The sequence below is a fragment of the Mustela putorius genome, unplaced genomic scaffold (assembly GCF_011764305.1).
Source record: "Mustela putorius furo isolate JIRA1106 unplaced genomic scaffold, ASM1176430v1.1 tig00000174_pilon_pilon_pilon, whole genome shotgun sequence".
NCBI lineage: Eukaryota > Metazoa > Chordata > Mammalia > Carnivora > Mustelidae > Mustela > Mustela putorius.
Window position 1 is genome coordinate 11,747,457 of NW_025421304.1, and position 19,252 is coordinate 11,766,708.

General features: G+C 43.3%; 1 protein-coding gene across 3 annotated transcripts in view; it reads right to left on the reverse strand.

The window, feature by feature from the left end:
* Positions 1 to 19,252, reverse strand: part of LOC101681870 — a 75,643-nt gene that overhangs the window by 8,550 nt on the left and 47,841 nt on the right. For 2 of the 3 annotated variants that reach the window (XM_013052099.2, XM_013052102.2), the window contains exons 3-6: positions 8,606 to 8,686; positions 5,432 to 5,514; positions 5,158 to 5,284; positions 1,209 to 1,408 (exon numbers count right to left, since the gene is read on the reverse strand). In XM_013052099.2, coding sequence (XP_012907553.1) covers positions 1,209 to 1,408; positions 5,158 to 5,284; positions 5,432 to 5,514; positions 8,606 to 8,686 — 491 coding nt within the window. The remainder of the gene's footprint in view (positions 1 to 1,208; positions 1,409 to 5,157; positions 5,285 to 5,431; positions 5,515 to 8,605; positions 8,687 to 19,252) is intronic. The other variant, XM_045076033.1, reaches the window with a different exon arrangement.

Genomic DNA, 19,252 nt, shown 5'->3' on the forward strand with positions numbered 1-19,252 from the left:
TGAATGTAAACAGATGTGATTAGTCCCCGGCACAACCTATTCAATTAAACTCCCCCACCCCCATCCACAGGAAGGTGGGGTTTGTAATTTCTGAGTATGCCCTTTCTTTTATACTTTGGTTTAGTCTTATTATTTGTTTAAAATAAATTAAACATTTTCTATGTTGAGAAAAACCATCGTTTCATGCTCTTGGGAACAGTGCTAAACCAGAGCTGGCTAGGTGGGTATAGGTCACTATACAGAAGCAAAGCAAATGGAATGGCCAGAAGATGTCCTGGCATCCCCCAGATTATTGGGAAGCCAATACTTACTACTGTTTTTTTCCAGACCCAACATTATAGCTGGTTTCTAGGACATCAGTCTGACACGGACTTCTGTGAAGGTCCCAGGAGCCACATGCAGGATATGAATTCAACTACTAGTGCTCCACTATGTATCTGCCCAGGGGAAAGGTCTCCCAACTCAGGGTGAAAATCTGACACCGCTAGGGCGACTCAAGCTGATAATGCGCCTGTTGGAGAAGCAGCCTGACTGCTGCCTACCTGAGCAGAGGAAGGAAGCAGGGCTGGCCTGCATCTCATGCAGTGCCTGGTGCGCATGAGGAACTCAGGAAGGGTGGACTGCAGAGAACAGCACCAAAAGCTTCCACAGAGCCAAGAGGACTACAGAACCCAGGTTCGTCTGGTTCTGACTCCAAGGGGGATGCTGAGGACCCTCCACAAGGCAGACTCTGGAAGCAGCAACTCTGCCCAGGCGGCAAACAGGACGGTGGTCTAGGATGTGTGCATCTGCCTGAGGCTATGTATTTTAGGGTAGAGAAGGGCTCATTTCTGTGCACTCTCACGAGCCTAAGAATAATGAAATGTCTGAGGTATTGCGAGAGAGGCAAAGCTGGCATGAAGGGTAGTCTAAGATTGCATGAACATTTTAGACTTACCACGGAGGGCAGAAAAGATGGTGGTGAGATTTGGTCAAAATATTCTGGATTCTTAAGTAAGAAGCAATAAAGATGATTTAAGTATCAATTATCCTAATACACAGGAGAGTATTTTGTGACACCTATTCAAGTCACCATTTACTCAACTAGATCAAGGTTAGTTACTGACAAACATGAACCTTCAAAGTATACCAGCATACGAAGAAAAATTATTATATTTTTAAAGCAGGATCCATTTTAAATGAAAAGTTCTAGATTGAGCTAAACTTACTTTTGATAGACTCATGAAGTATAATTACAGTGCAAGAAGAAAGTTTTACATTAGACTGTTCAACAAGAATGCAAAATGGCGACCTATCATCCTTAACTTCATGGAGCGCTCTTGTAAGACTTGACTCGGAAGAGAGGTGAATCATTTCCACCACAAGGCCGTGATCCTGTAACCGATGACCTATGCCTGTTGCATATTCCCTTTAAAAAAAAAAAACATACACACATACCACACACACACAAGAAAAAGGTAAGGTTATTGTCAACCAAACGAGAGGGGGAAAAAAAACCAAAACCCTACCTCACCAAGCGGTTGTTCCACAGGTATTTTGATGACAAGTTTAAGTAAGGCGGAGATAATATATTATTACTGTACTTGTGTAAATGAAGTGGAAGATGCTGTATTTTTTCAAAAATCATGCAGGCCCTGGAACTTGTTTTCATTCTTAGACATACTGAAAATATATAGTTAGAGGGGCGCCTGGCTGGCTCATTGGGTTAAAGCCTCTACCTTCAGCTCAAGTCATGATCCCAGGGTCCTGGGATCAAGCCCTGCTTGAAGAAGCAGGGGAGCCTGTTTCCCCCCTCCCTCTGCCTGCCTCTCTGCCTACTTGTGATCTCTCTGTCAAATAAATAAATAAATAAATCGTAAGAAAAAATTTCAGTAGTACGTTATCCCTTTATGGAATCAGCAAGAGAACTGGAGACCGCTCTAACCAAAGGAAAACTTATTTTTCTGAAAATGTGGTGTCCTCATACGGTTGACCGTATACAGAGCTTTATAAAAGCAGCAGAGCAGGTGAGAGCCGTGTTTTTGTGTGGCATGATACACTGGGTAAGTAAGATAAACGGGGCCAGCCTTTTTCAAGATGGACTCATCCAAATGTTATTTGATGAAATCATTTCAATTTAAAGACCATGAAACAAAATTTAAGATTGTTTGAAAGAACAGTTAAGACTAGTATCTTCAAAGAAAATAAGAGAATGCTCATCTACAATTAGTTCCGGGGACAGACCAGTATTTGTCTGCAACTGTGACAATTCCTTGCTAACAAGTGAATTGGTGAGGGGCGCCTGGCTGGCTCAGACAGCGGAGTGTGCGACTCTTGATTACGGGGTTTTGAGTTTAAGCCCCACATTGGGGGGTAGAGTTTACTTAAGTAAATAAATAAGTAAGTAAATGTATAGCCAAACAAACATGCAAAAAAGAGTAAACAGGTGATTCTAGAGTTAACCATCTCAGTCAACACCAACCATCCCATAACCAACCTTGGATCAAACCCCAGAGTCCTCTCATCTCCCATTTTCTCAGCCTTGGGTCTTCAAGTCCTAGAGAATCGATCCCAGAACTCTCCTTTGGGTTTCTGCTTCCCTTCCTGCCCAATGCTTACTTAGAAACCTGCACAGAAACTTAAAATCTCAAATGACATTGATTCCCCGAAACCTCCCTGATTTACCTCCTTGGACCCTACAACGGTAGTCTGCTCTTCCTCTTACATATCCTCTGCTTAGAGCAGGAACGACTCAGCATATTGCATCTTCCACTTGTTAGTTATGCGCATGTTTTACCTTAACTTATCAGGCTGCCTGTGGTACAAAAGAGGAACTGTGACTTAATTATCTGTATGTTCCTCGCTGACCTTAGCACACATAACAGGTACACATTAAGTGCCATGTTCTGCGTATTAAAAATTAAAATGATGTCCGGAAAAATGCTTTCTAGGCAATTTAGGAACATAAATGATGATTTCAGAAAACAAATTCAAGAGGAAAACAAGAAAAACAAGACATGGGGTTTGTATTTACAGAGTAACAGCCCTGGGGTCAAAACTATCACAATAATTTAAAAAAAAAAAAACACCTATCACAATAATAATTCACATTGGAGGACATGATATGAAAACTAATTACTGTTTAGGAGTATAAAGGAATGAATTAGCCAACCAATGTATCACTACAAATCTCTTCCGACATCAAAGTGACAACAGAGCAGGCAGCAAGGCCCAGTTCACAGACTCTGGCAGACGCAGGATGCCCTCGGCCGAGGAGTTCCTAAGCTGCACCCGCCGAGGGTCCTAATCCGTGGCTAAACGCCAGAACTGCGGAACGCCGGGCAGAGGAGCGGTTTCTGAATACCACCCCAGATGGTGGGGGAGCAGAAGAGCAATCTCAAGGACTCCTCTCCACCACACAGCACTGTGCTCCAGTCCACACCAGCCAGCCTGACTCTGGAGTGGGAGACTGGCAAGGGCATCAGGGTGCGGGAGTCAAATGGCCACTGGAACCCATCACCGCTCTGAAAGAGCTACAAGGTGCTACAGATCTGATGTGATCTGTTCTAAGAAAGCCAATTTAGTCAAAGATTAATGCAGTTTCCCTGGTTGATGCAAATGACTATAGCAAAGTTGCTAAATGTTGAGGGAAAACCAAGCCACTATGCATGCTGAGTCTTTACTGCCTCTGGTTCAAAACTGGTTTAAAATTACCACATGATCAAATTAATCCAGGGCATGTCTGCTTGTCTTTCAATTATTAAAGGGAAATCCCATAATTTTCCAATGTAAAAGGAATTGGCCTCTCCACCCTCCCCATGCTGTGACTGACCTCATTTCTTCCAGGCCGTTTTCTCCCAAGATCCAACCCAAATACCCTCCAAATGAGATGAAGCTATAATTTTGCTTTCACAAACTCTAACAGTAAAGATGCTACCTACAAATACATTAGGTTTCTGTAAAGCAGGTATCACAGAATAAGAATTCTGAAGTCATTTCAAGATTGTCGATTTTCACACAGAGTGAGAACACCAGTGCTGCCTTCATGCTGAGTTATGTTTTGTGCGTGCCTGGTCTCCTGTTCAGGAATGATTAGTTCTCATGTCTGAAGTCTGCAGGATCCCTCACTCCGCACCTCGCCTGGAGTAAGTGCGCATGCCTCCCACCAACCGTTTGTCGACACGGTCTTCGCCAAGCACTACGAAACCCGACAGAATCCAGAGACAATTATCATCCCACATTAATTCTCCTGTCCGCCTTCAAGTGATAGCAATGGTGTATAAGATCAGGGCACTATGCAGACCCAAAGGACGAGCTGGAGACAGTGAAGAGGGCAGGAGACCAGGCCAAAACAGGCCAAAAGTGGCGTGGATGAGTTGCAGGTGTTAAGTAGCCTATACAAGTTACAAGTGTTAGCTTGCACGAGTTACAGATGGAGAAGAAGGAACGGGCATTCCACATCGAAGGAAAAATAGCAAGGACAAAGGCTGAAAGGAATTCAATAAGCAGTTAAGAACGGAGAGGAACCCATCTCTGAAATTATCAGTGAGGCCAACTTGTGGGTCCTACACTAGACTGTCAGTACCCCAAGGTAAAGGTGTGTCTGTTACGTTCACTCAAGTACTCCCAGAGCCTAGGACAGTGCCCAGCACACAGAACCCAGTCTGAAAATAGCCTTGTTTTTTTTTCTCCCTGATTACAAAATCGATGGACACTCATTGCAGAAAACTTGAGCAATACAGAAAACTGAGTAAGAGAGTTATCATTAAAAAAAAAAAAAAGTTATCATCAGAAACCTCCCCAGCCACAGCCACAGGATGGTAAACCCAATAGCACATTCTTGTAATTCCTAGAGCGGTGTTCTTTTTTGTTTTTAAGATTTTATTTATTCATTTGAGAGAGAGAGCATGAGAGGGGAGAAGGTCAGAGGGAGGAGACTCCCCATGGAGCTGGGAGCCCAATGCAAGACTTGATCCCAGGACTCCAGGACCACGACCTGAGCCGAAGGCAGTCGCCCAACCCACTGAGCCACCCAGGCGCCCCCTAGAGCAGTGTTCTAACAGCATTTCCTGAGTCTTTTCCATTCTCTTTTAGTGACTTATGTATGTAAGGCTGAATACTTAATTATTCCATTTGTACACATTCTTATTCGACAGGCTAGAAAGAAATAAAATATACCTTTGCTCGTTGTTGATAGAAACAATAACACAGTCTGAAGGCCTCTCTCGATCACGTTCTTTCTGAATCATTTGATAAAAGTGCTGGAAAAGCCGTTCTTTCTGAGTGTCCCTGCCACCGGCATCACCTGAAAAATACTGACGTGTTCATGCTCTTGCAAGGGCAAAAGCAATCACTGAAGGTGTTCAGGGTTTTTTACAAAAGTGAAAATGAATGGCAACAGCTCTATGAAGAATAGATGAGGAAAACAGGAGGATCTCGGCAAGGCTCTTACCGAACTGAGTGGACTGGGGCCGCTCGTGGTTCTCTTCGTGCCTTTTTGAATAATCAGCCACATTCCGCCGTAATTCTTCAACGCTATTGGATGCATGAAAACATAATAGTTTGTGCAAACTGAGTTTCCCTCTCAATGCGTCCCCAAAAGCCAAGAAATAAACACCAGGTCGCCTGGCACAATGCGTATGCACCCAAAGAAGGGCTGTGTCTACACAGGGATAGAAACACGCTCAATAATCTGTTCTCATTTTAAAATTATGGCGAGTTTCTGGAGTTTTTCTGTTCTCTCCCATTCACTTCCTCTTGCCTGTTATGACGAAAAGTACTACGTGGAGCCATTGATCTTTGTCAAGACAGACTGATAGAAGCCCATACACGAAGGTGTTTATTTTATTTATTTATTAAAAAGATTTTATTTATTTATTTGACAGAGATCACAAGTAGGCAGAGAGGCAGGTGGGGGGGGGGGAAGCAGGCTCCCCGCGGAGCAAAGAGCCCAAGGCTCGATCCCAGGACCCTGAGGTCATGACCTGAGCCGAAGGCAGAGGCTTTAACCCACTGAGCCACCCAGGTGCCCCGAAGGTGTTTACTTTAAAGAGGAGATAATTCTAGCAGCCGTGTACACCATTTGAAGAAGCAGCGCTTACCTCTGAAGGTCTTCACTGGCTACGGGTAAAAAATGAGGCAATGAGGTCTGCTCACTTTACTCCTGAACACTCTACAGCCCCTGTGAGCCAGCCATTTTCCCTTGCTGAAGGCATGCAAAATAGCGCACAGATGCTGGGTAATCTATTAGCCATCTAAAGTAGTCCCCTTTGCTGTGATTTAACAGAAGAAAGGGGGGAATTCGAGGCACTCTGTACCCTAAATCAGGCATTTTTACTGCAGCTCTCCAGCATCCAGACACCAGTGTGTCTGTCCACAAGGAGTGTCCTGCCAGGGAGAGAACCACCTCGGCAGGCAGCAATTAGTTCCTTTCTCACCAGAGGCATCACGCTGCATGGCAAAGCAGCCACGGAACACGCTCAACCCACAACTATTCAGCAAGCTGCCAGCAAACGTCGATCCCTTTGCTCGTCTCCTATACAATTTTCATTTGGGTTGTTGGCCACAACCAATTCCCTGACACAGCAAAGACGTGGCTCCAGACTCTTAAGAGGCAAAGCTTTTGCCTGAATCCAGGCCTCCCCTACTGCCTGAGCACCCTGAGCTCCCCAAGAATGCTTCCTTCCCCCACACAGACTTCATCTTTGTGTACTGTCTCCGACAAACACTAGCCGTTGGCTCCCGAGGCCATTCCTCAAGTTGCCTGCTTTCTCTACCCCTTGCTAGGCTGTGTTCTTGCTGGCTTTCTCTCACAGTTTATTCAGAATCTTTTTCAAAGTGGTCTGAAAACTGCTCACCACCACTCTAAGTAAATCAGACAGGGTTGGGAATGCACCCCAGAAGCTGGTATGTGGCCATCCAGGAAAAGCAGCCTGATGTTGAAATTGCAGCTGCCTGGGTATGAATCTCAGTGCTGTCACCTACTAACTGGGAAGCTTGAACGACTTACTTAACACTGCTCGGCCTCAGTCTCCCCACCTGTGAAATGGGGCTATCGGAACCTCCCTAGAAGTGCTGTTATGAGGATCCAATGAGTTCAAGTAGGTAAAGCCCTTAGTACAGTGTCTGATGCAGGAGAAGTCTTCAACAAATGCAGGCCATTCTCATCCATCTCTGCCTTTAGGCTTCCTTCACACCAAAGCTAAGAAAATCCCTCCTTCAGAATATCGCCGACCGGTGCAAGTACTCGGAGTCTCATTGTCAGGAAACATTACCTGAGAGAGACTAACCCCCATTAACAGTCACTCCTGAATTCTATACTTCCAAGTGCTTCCGCAGTCGAGGAAGGCATTTTTCAATTTTGAATTATTAATCTAATCTGACACAAATCTCATCTTTAATGCAGGCAAGAGAGAGGCCCTGTCAAGGTTCATACATATAAAAATCAATTCAGATACAGTTCAAGGAAAACTGCTTTTACCAAAACTACAGAGGTAGATCCAAAGCAGGAGTCCTGTAGTGCCGTGTTGATTTACCTCCTTAGTTACTTGGAACTCCACTGCTGAATGTGGAAGACAGACTCAACTACGTGAGATTACCTTCAAAACTGGTTTACAGACTTTGGAATCCTACGTGGTGGTCAAAACCGATGAGGATCAATAATCCTTCGTGACATTTTACTTGAAAGAAAGTTCTAGAACAATATACCAGGATGAGCCATTTCAATTAAAATTAAGGGCAGAGTGGGGCGCCTGGGTGGCTCAGTCGTTAGGTGTCTGCCTTCAGCTCCGGTCGTGATCCTGGGGTCTGGGATCGAGCCCCGTGTTGGGCTCCCTGCTCTGCGGGGAGTTGCTTCTCCCTCTCCCACTCCCCCTGCTTGTATTCCCTCTCTCACTGTCTATCTCTCTGTCAAATAAATAAAAATCTTTAAAATAAATAAATAAATAGAGGGAGGGTGGGGAGGACTCTGAAAGGGATTTTTATTTTTTAGTATCACTTTTTAATCTATTTATCCGTTCGGGAGAGAAAGAGAACACGGGAGAGGGAAGGGACCGAGAGAATCTCAAACAGACTCCATGCTAAGCACGAGCAAGGCGCAGAGCTCCATGGCACGGCCCTGAGATCATGACCTGAGCAGAAATCAACAGTCAGACGCTTAACTGACCCAGCCACCCAGGTGCTCTTTCCCTTGCATTTCCCTTCCAAACCATTTTTCAGGGACTTTATTTGTACTGGAATACTGATTCACCTCCTAACTAAAATACATTCGCATTTTTAGAGCATCTACCCACGGTCCGATGGTGGCACAAAAAAAGGTGGGGAGGTGTGGAAGAAGGGAGTGGAGGGCCCGCTGCAGCGGGTCACCCAGGGAGAGCTCACAAAGGGGCTCGGGTGGTCGAGTCCCTCCAGTTCGTAAGCCTGTTTTAGTTACTCGAGTCCAAATGGCTATGGGAAGGGAGAAGTTAAAGCAGAAGGGCTTAATATGATCAAGCTGACCTGAGGGACTTCCCAAAAAGCAAATATTAATAGCATCAATTTTAACAAACACGTAAGTCTGCACAGTAAGAACACATCTACATTACTACTAAAGCTTTTAGCAAATTGAGCCAGAACAATAAAACTTTACCTTAGCATGTCTTCACCCTCCTTTAAGTAGCCCTCTTGGGGAGAATAAGAAGTCGGCGGAAAAGGTTTATATGGCTTGCTGCTAAAAAACCAACAAAGACAAAATTACACTTAAGAAGAAATTATTTCCCATAGCCCACATGTTACTTTCCACAGTTCTGGTACACTCAAAGGTGATTAAATCTTCAGTGAGACTGGATTTTTAAAACTCGAACAATGCTTTTCTGAAGACTTCTTTTTTTTTTCTTTCAGAATCTCTATTCTATTTTGTAATGCTTATTTCTATTTTCATCTAATTTGTTTGCTCAATGCTTTTCCAGAGCTGACAACTGAAGGCAGAGCTCTCTCACAAGAAAAGACCATTATAAATGCACGAAAGGAAAGGGGCTTCAACATAATGAATCAGATTTACCCAAATGAACTGAATTAAACTGAAAGAGAAGTAAGAATGCAATGCTGGTGGTTTTTGGTAATTTTTTAAAAATCCGAGTTTTTTTTTTAGAAGCTTCTCTTTGGTAGATGCTCCACCAACATCACCATAAATTTTCACAAATTATCAGGCACCTTTAATGTATGTATCTGACACCAACTCCACAATGGCACTTATCAAGAACATTCCTGAATCATTCGTGTGCATCAGTTCTAAGCAGTCGAAGTCCTCGATTAAAACCACTGTTAGGTTTACATGCCAAATGCATTCCATGCACATCGACAACATCTTCCTCATTTAGAAGTGGTAGTGGTTAATGAATTAACACTGATCTAAATCCAAGACAAAAATAAGGGACAAAGCCTAAGAAGAAAACGCCTGCTCCAAATTGTTAGCTGAAAGAAACAAGGGGCTAAACAAGAGGAACTACGATGAATTTGGACCGAGAGGGTTAAAGAGTTATTAGAAAGCTTTCCTTTTCCAAAAAGGATCAGGAGCACAGATGCTCCACTCGACCCTCTTCTCAATGATCCTAGCCAAGTTTGAAGGCCATGAGAAGGAATAAGCAGATGGTTCAATGTGAGTAAGTCAAAAGGAAGTTGCATTTGCCTTATTCGGCTTCCTAGCAACTAGACTGAATGATGCCAAGAAAGCCAGCCGGCTCTAAGGAGAAACACTGCAGGACACTTGGAACCCAGTGGCTGGGCAGGGGAGAGAAGGCCCCAGACACCCTCACCTGGCAAAACAAATCCAGCGCCACCGGACACCCACACTTCCCACCTCATCAGGACCTTCCCTTTCGCCTGCAGTTCCCACTCTAACCGACCTGGCCACACTAATGCCAACCACTCGACGACAAGGACAACCTTTCAAACTCCAGTAACATCAGATGAGCAGTCTGGCCCGGCCATCAAAGAATAAGTCCCACTTCTCCATGGGAGAGAAGGCCCAAAGCACTCAACGCACCTCAGCCAGCTGGACAAAGGAGTCCGCAGGCCAAAAGGCCCGCACTCAAATACGGCAGCTCCCGCTCTGAGAAAGGCAGACAGCCGTGTACACTGGCTGGGATCCCAGAAGCCTGAGAAACATCCCTCCCAGAGCCACGGTGTGTTCCTTTTCTCCTCCTTAAAAACATTCCCTAAGTACCGTGGATGCTGGTGGTTCACAAATTGGGCTACTAAAAGGAACCACACTCAGAAGGAATTGTCTTTGTGTAAGTACATAAATAGGAACAGGAGATAAATCCACAAATGGCCAAAGGAAGGCCTGGATGTTATTAAACGCTGCAAGGTTATCTTAAGCCCTGGCATTTTGCTATGTATTCTGGGCCTCCCTCTAACTGGTGGCACCCATTAAAACTTCAATTCCTCTCCTACTCCGTGGGTAGCAGGTCAGTCAGAAATGGGACTTCTGGGGTGCCTGGGTGGCTCAGTGGATTAAGCCGCTGCCTTCGGCTCAGGTCATGATCCCAGTGTTCTGGGATCGAGCCCCGCATCGGGCTCTCTGCTCAGCGGGGAGCCTGCTTCCCCTTCTCTCTCTGCCTAACTCTCTGCCTACTTGTGATCTCTCTCTGTCAAATAAATAAATAAAATCTTTAAAAAAAAAAAAAAAAAAGAAATGGGACTTCTAATTACAAATTATATCTTGGGAAATGAAGAGTTTCCAAGATGTTCAATGAAAATGTTTTCAATGCATTATACTTAAGACTTATAACAACCAATCAAGCTGGGTATTACCAATCTCCCAACGCTTTTTAGAAAAAGATGAGGAAATGGAGAGTCAGTTCACACGACTTGCTACAAAGCTAAGCCATAAAGCCCAAATTCAAATCCAGGTATGTATGACTCAAAAACCCAGGCTCCCTCCAATACCTCATAGCCCAGAAAGTCTGGGCTTAACACAGGAGGTCTGCAAGCAAAATAAAACTAGGAAAAGCCATGAAAGAAGGATAAATCTTAACGAATAAAGATATTAAGCCATTCTGTATTTTTATGGAATGTAAATTCACGTGGGCATAAATTCCCATTTGAGAACACTCTAGAGAGTACGGCAGCGGGCTCCCCAGGGAAAATGGCTGCCTGCCCACGTGCGCTAGCAGGTGGAGAGCCTCCTCCGCACATCTGGGTGGACCACCTAAGGATGAGCGATTCAAAATTCAAGCCTCAAGACTGATATAGAGGAACCAGAATTCTCATATGCTGCTAGTACAAATGGTACAATCACTTCAGAAAATCATCTGACAGTTTCTTAAAAGGTGAAACACATAATCAAGCCAGTAGATATTTACCAGGTAAAAATGAAAGCACAGATCTACTAAAAAACTTGTGCATGAATGTTCATAGCAGATTTGCAAAGAGCCAAAAACTAGAAATGTCTAACCACAGAAAGATGACAAAACAAACTATGGTGTAGCCACAGGTCTTAGCCTGCCCAGGCCACAGTAACAAAACATCACAGTCTGGGTGGCTAAAACAAGAGAAGTTTATTGTATCAGAGTCCTGGAGGCAGAAGTCCAGGACCAGGATGTCTGCATAGTCCAGTTCTGGCGAGAGCTCTCTTCCTGGTTTGCAACGGCCACCTCCTTGCTGTGCCCTCACACAGCCCTTCAATGGTGCAGAAGGAGACTCCTTCTCCTCCTCTTATAAGGCCACCAGTCCTGCAAGATTAGGGCCCCAACCTTTTGACCTCATTTAACCTTACTCAGCTCCTAAAAGCCCTGGTCTGCAAATACAGTCACGCTGGGGGTTAGGGCTCCAAAATGCAATTATAAGGAACACAATTCAGTCCATGGCACCATAAATTGGAATACTACTCAACACCAAAGAAATGGAAGTACTGATCCACCCAACAGCACAGATGAATCTCAAAATAATTATTCTGAGGGAAACCAGAAACTTTTCCATACAAATATACACTGTATGATTCCATTTAAATAATTCACATAAATTATATATACAATATACAGAAACTTATAAAAAATGCAAGCTAGGGGAGCCTGGGTAGCTCAGTCAGTTAAGCAGCTGCCTTCAGCTCAGGTCATGATCCCAGGATCCTGGGATCAAGCCCTGTGTCAGGCTCCCTACTCAGTGGGGAGCCTGCTTCTCCCTCTTCCTCTGCTTGTGCTCTCTCACTCTCTTTGTGTCAAATAAATAAATAAAATCTTAAAAAAAGAAAAGAAAATGCAGGCTAATCTATCATGACAAAAGTGACAGACTAGTTGTTGCCAAGACAAAGGGTAATGACAATGACAAATAAGTAAACTTTGGGGAATGATAGCCATGTTCATTACCTTGATTGTAGTGCCGGTCGGTCATCCACATGTCAAAACTGAAGTTGTACATTTTAAAAATGTGCAGGGTATTTACTATGTATTATTACACATCAATAACCATACGACAATAAAACAAAAAAAATCCAAGCCTTTCTCCCGTTTTATACCTTCCCTCTGTCACATCAATTGTGTTTTCTTTCTTTCCTTTCTTTTTTTTAAAGTTTATTTATTTATTTTTAAGTAATCTCTATACCCAACGTGGGGCTCAAACTCACAACCCCAAGATCAAGAGTCACACAGTCTTCCGAATGAGCCAGCCACACACCTCAACATCAATGTGTTTTCAAAATGTTTCAAGTTTTAGCACCAGTCAGAAATCATGCATTCTGTTGTCTTTACATGGAGAGAAGCTTACACATCTATGGAAAGAGAGTCCGTCGAAACACTTCCTCACTATTTCAAATTAAATGTACATGTCACTCCCAAAGCCTCCAGGAATGCTAGTACGATTATTTTTAACTTGTTACTATTGTATCTCAATTACTTCAACTTATTAGACAGCTGATCTATTAAGTTCTCAGGGTAGGACCCACTGGGGATAAATTTTAAAATTAAAAAGATTTTTAAGAATCTACTCTTAGAAGTTCCATCATAATTTCAAATTTCACTGAAAACAATTTGAATTTTAACACTCCTCTGGAGAAATTTCAATCAAGCCTCCAGAAATAGGAAAAGAGTAGTAGCATGGCACTGTCAAAGGACACAAATCAAAAAAAGTCATAGGTTTCCTCTCTAATATTCTTTAAAAAAAAAAAAAAAACAGGCTGAGTAACAGCTGAACAGTGTCACCATGCAATTCAGCAATCACACCCCACTGATTTGAAAACGTTATGTCCACACAAAAACCTCCACATGAATGTTTATAGCAGCTTTATTCATAATGGCCCCAAACCGGAAGCAACCAAGATGCCCTTCAGTAGGTGACATAGATAAACTGGCACAACCAGACAATGAGAATTATTAAGTGATAAAAAGAAAACAGCTATCAAGCCACAAAGAGACTTGGCTTAATCTTAAAATGCATATTGCTAAGTGAAAGAAGCCAGTCTAAACAGGATATATACTGTATGGTTCCAATTACATGACATTCCGGAAAAGGCAAAACTATAAAGATGGGTGAAAAGATCAGTGGCTGCCAGAGGTTTGACAGGATGGAATTGAATAGGCGAAGCACAGGGGTTTTTTCCAGGCGGTGAAATTATTCTGCATGAAACAGTGATGGTGGATACATGACACTATGCATTTGTCAAAACCCACTGAACTTCACAGCATAAAGAGTGAACCTTAATGTATGCAGATTTTAACAAATCATTGAGGAAGTCGAGAGAATCCCAGGATGGAATACAGAATGTGACAAAACAATTACAAATTGTCTATGAACGTATGAAACCACCTCACGGAAGGGAGGGAGGGAAGAGGTAGGAGCTCACCTTTGTACAGTTTTGCAGAGAACCCGGTGGGATAGGATTTGGCCTGCGGTTGTAGGTTTCCAACCCTTGCTCTAAAGCCTAACGAGGCCCTCAAGTGGTAACTTTCAGAAGCCTGTGAAAGGAGGGCCCTGTGATGTGGGATCTGTGCCACAGGGAAGGCGGCCAGACCCACGGCTTTGCCCGCATCTGGTCCAGAGTCGATGCCAAAGTCCTGATCTGGACTTAAAAGATACCTAATGCCCAGCCCCCACCCTGCCACAGCCCCCCCACCGGTCTGACCTAATTCTCTACTTCCACCTGCACTCCTGGGGGGCTATGCCTTCTAGGTCTGTCTTGAACACCACCACCCCACCACACCCCTGCAAACACCCACGTGGCTTCCATCCAGGGCTCTGCCCAAATGTTATCTTATCTGTCCAGCCCTCCGTCACCATCCTTACCACCTGTGCTCCCTACCCTCTGACCCAGCTTCAGTTTTCTCTCTGTCACTCATACACACACACACATGTTTTAAACATAAACTTTATTATTTTTTACAGCACTTCTAGATTTTCAGAAAAATTGTAAAGACAGTACTATGTAAGAAATCTCCCAGATAACTTACACTTAGTTTCTCCTATTATTAGCATCTTTTAAATTGGACTATGTTTACTACAACTAGTGAACCAATGCTGATACACTCTTATTAAAACAAGTCCATACTCTATTCTTTTTTTTCATTATTTATTTATTTATTTGACAGAGAGATCACAAGTAGGCTGAGAGGCAGAGAGAGAGAGAGAGAGAGAGAGAGAGAAGCAGGCTCCCCCCTGAGCAGAGAGCCCGATGCGGGACTCGATCCCATGACCCTGAGATCATGACCTGAGCCGAAGGCAGAGGCTTAACCCACTGAGCCACCCAGGCGCCCCCATACTCTATTCTGATCTTCTCCCTTTTTACCTACTGTCTTTCTTTCTGGTCCAGGATACCACATTTCATTCTTTGGTCATGTCTCCCCAGGCTCCTCTTGGCTGAAGCAGTTTCTCAAACATTCTTTGCTTTTGATGACCTCAACAGTGTGGAGGAACACTGATCACATACTATATATTTTTACTTATTTGGATATTATCTCATCCCAAGCAGGAAGGTAAGCTTCTAGAAGACAGAAGATATCTAGAAGATAGACGGTAAGATTCTAGAAGGTAATCTTCTAGATTTTTGTCTGTTTACAGTTTCCCCAGCAAATGGAACAGGGCTTGCCACAATGTAAGCTGTTCAATGAATAACTACGGAATCAATGAATTTACTAAAATGAATTTTTTTTTTTAAACTCTAAAACTCCCGGGACGCCTGGGTGGCTCAGTTGGTTAAGCAGCTGCCTTCGGCTCAGGTCATGATCCCAGCGTCCTGGGATCGAGTCCCACATCGGGCTCCTTGCTCAGCAGGGAGCCTGCTTCTCCCTCTGCCTCTGCCTGCCATTCTGTCTGCCTGTGCTCACTCTCTCCCCCTCTCTCTCTCTGATAAATAAATTAAAAAAATCTTTAGAAAAAAAAAAAAATAAACTCTAAAACTCCCTAGACTTTCAGGTTTCATAAAGTCCAGCCCTTCTCATTTAACACATGTAGACAATTAGGTCTTGAGGATTAGGTAACTTTCTTTTGGTTCTTAAGATTTATTTATTTGAAGGGCGCCTGGGTGGCTCAGTCGGTTAAGAGCCTACCTTTGGCTCAGGTCATGATCTTGGGGTCCTGGGGTTGGGCCCTCCATCAGCCTCCCTGCTTGGTGGGGAGTCTGCTTCTCCCTCAGCCTGTAGCTATCCTTGCTTGTGCACTCTCTCTCAAATGAATAAATAAAATCTTAAAAAAAAAAAAAAAAGATTTGAGGGAGAGTGAGTGAGCATGCAAGCAGCAGGGAGGGGCAGAGGGAGAGGGAGAAAATCCTCAAGTCGACTCCTTGCCAAGCCCAAGCTCAACACAGGGCTCAATCCCACAACCCTGAGATCATGACCTGAGCCTAAATAAAGAGCTGGACACTCAACCAACTGAGCCATCTTGGCACCCCAGGCTAGGTTAACTTTTTAGTTACAGGAACCAGAACTGGAATTTCCTCGACCTTTTGTGACCGCCACACACAGAAAACCGGGATTTCACTGCACACAAGGACATCTCAACCACTGCCGGTCTGACACTTCGTGTTACCCACAGGGAACCTGGGAGCAGATACTCATTCTCAGCTATCTCAACAGCTTTTTCTGCATAACGGTGTTTATTTAGGTCAATAAGCATCTAATACTTTACTGCATTTTTGCCCTTATTATTTTTTAAGTGTAAGTAAAAAAAAAAAAAAAGGGAAAAAAAATGCTGTAATTAGGAGAAGTAATTAGGAGTAATTAGGAGAAGTCACCTAGCAGGTGACAAAGAGGAGTGAGATCTTTTAGGTCAAATCAAATTCTGCGCAGGCCTTGGATGATCACCTAAAAACAGCACCAAGTGCTAGAAAACCCTATGAATGACAGTGTGTAAATGGAGAGACGTGAATTCCTGCCACGACAGATAGACGGTTCTATTTTTTTACTCATTCCTTCCTCTTTAGTATCTTTTCAGGAAAAGATGTCAGGGATTCTCCCCACTCATTATACCTGTTTTGCAACCTTTCAACATGTGCTTTAGTGATAACCAAATGGGAATCCAGTAACTGCTGGATAAAATCGCTAAGCAAGAACTTCAAATATATACTTTCTCAAGTCACCCAGAGCTTAATACATAGCATGTGTTAAATAATACTTATGGAACACATGAAAATCAAGTGATTCAAAACTTTATCAGAAATGAACAGTATGTGGGACGCTTGGGTGGCTCAGTTGGTTAAGCACCGAACCCTTGATTTCAGCTAAGGTCATATCTTGGGGTTGTGCCCCATGTGAGGCTCTGCACTGGATGTGGAGCCTGCTTAAGATTCTCTTTCTTCCTCTCCCTCGACCACTGCCCTCACCCTCTCTTTAAAAAAAAAAGAATGCTGCATAAACATGGAAAAATTATTTCTAGTGCTTCTACTCTTCTATACATTCCATGCAAATATCAGCTATTAAAGCAAATACTTTTTAGATACACAGAGGTGTCCTCTGCCAAACCCGTATTCTGGGAAAATTTATGAACTTCAAGCATATCAAACAGACAGACTTAAGAAAATTTTACTTATGTGTTTTTTACTCTATATTCTTCCAAAAGCCTTAAGGGTGCTACCTAAGAAAGTTGATTCATATATTAACATCTCATTAAGCAGTATGATTGGGATATATGGTAGTTCATACACACACAGAGACAGAGTATCAAAGCTTTTCACTTTAAGATTTTTCTTTTTTTTTTTTTAATCTTTCTTCCAAGATTTTATTTACTTACTTATGAGAGGGAAAGTGCATGCTTGAGCACAAGCACGGGGGGCGGGGGGCGGGGGGGAGATGCAGAGGGAGAAACATATTTCCTACTGAGCAGGGAGCCCCAGTCAGGACTGCATCCCAGGACCCTGGGACCATGACCTGAGACAAAGACAGATACCCAACTGACTGAGCCACCCAGGTACTCCATCTTTAAGTTTTATCTAATCAGCCTTTCTAAAATGTACTAGACCCATCTTGTCCTCCTTTAACAATTAAAAGTCTTTCATTGTTTATCTGTTTGTTGGCTACTCCAAGTCAGTTATGACCATCACTCCCCTATTTTCTCAAATGTAAGACATGTACTTTTTCATATATGAAATTAGGGATCCTTCTTACAATAATATATACATTTGATGTTGGGTGTTTTCCTTTTATTTTTTTTAATTTTTTAAATAAAGATTTTATTTATTTATTTGACAGAGATCACAAGTAGGCAGAGAGGCAGGCAGAGAGAGAGGGAGGAAGCAGGCTCCCTGCTGAGCAGAGAGCCCAATGTGGGGCTCCATCCCAGGACCCTAAGACCATGACCTGAGCCAAAGGCAGAGTCTTTAACCCACTACCTTTGGCTCAGGTCATGATCCTGGGGTCCTGGGACTGAGTCTCACATAGGGCTCACCATGCTCTACAGGGAGCCTGGTTCTCCCTTTCCATCTGCCTGTGCTCCCTATGCTTATGCTCTCTCCCTCTCTCTCTCTGTCAAATAAATAAATAAAATCTTTTAAAAAAAGGTTAAGCCACCTATTAAGGGTGGCTCAGTAGCTTTAGCGGTTGCCTTCAGCCCAGGTCATGATCCAGGGGTTCTGGGATCAAGGCCCAGGTCAGGCTCCCTGCTGAGGAGGGAGTCTGCTTTTTCCTCTCGCTTTACCCCTCCCACTACTTGTGCTTTCTTTCACTTGCTCTCTCAAATAAATAAATAAAATCTTTTTTTTTTAAATATACTTTATTTTATTTTATTTTATTTATTTGACAGAGAGAGATCACAAGTAGGCAGAGAGGCAGGCAGAGAGAGAGAGAGGAGGAAACAGGCTCCCTGCTGAGCAGAGAGCCCGATGCGGGACTCGATCCCAGGACCCTGAGATCATGACCTGAGCCGAAGGCAGCGGCTTAACCCACTGAGCCACCCAGGTGCCCAATAAATAAAATCTTTAAAAGTAAATAAAAAATAAATGACACCACAAGATGCAATTGGCATAGACGATGGGAAACTAGAAGACAAAAAGAACATGCTTCTTCAATTAAAAAAAAAAAAAAATGGGGGCGCCTGGGTGGCTCAGTGGGTTAAAGCCTCTGCCTTCCACTCAGGTCATGATCCCAGGGTCCTGGGATCAAGCCGCACATCAGGCTTCCTGCTCAAAAGGAGCCTGCTTCCCCCTCTCCCTCTGCCTGCCACTCCCTCTGCTTGTGCTCCCTCTCTCTCTGTCAAATAAATAAAATCTTTTAAAAAATATCTCTAATCAACAACCTAACTTTACCACTTAAGGAACTAGAAAAAGAAGAACAGATAACCCAAAGCTAGCAGGAGGAAGGACATAATAAAGATTAGAAAAACAATAGACAAAAATCAATAAAATGAAGAGTTAGTTCTTTGGAGAGATCAACAAAATTGATAAACCTTTAATCAGGATTAAAACACACACACACACAAATAACTAAAATCAGTTATAAAAGAGAAAACATTACTACCATTTTAACATAAATAGAAAGGATTTTAAGAGTACTATGAGGGCACCTGGGTGACGAATTCACTTGTATGTCTGACTCTTGGTTTCAGCTCAGGTCGTGACCTCAGTGACATGATCTCGGGATTGTGGGACTGGGCCCCACGTGGGGCTCAGCACAGTCTGCTTGGGATTCTCTCTGCCCCTCCCATTCATAGGCACTCTCTCTCAAAAACAAGTATTAATAAAAAGAGAGGACTATGTGTAATGATACACGACAAACTGGATAACCTTGAAGAAATGCACAAATTCCTAGAAATATACAACCTACCAAGACTGAATCATGAACAAATAAAAAATCTGAAAAATCTGTAACTAGTAAGA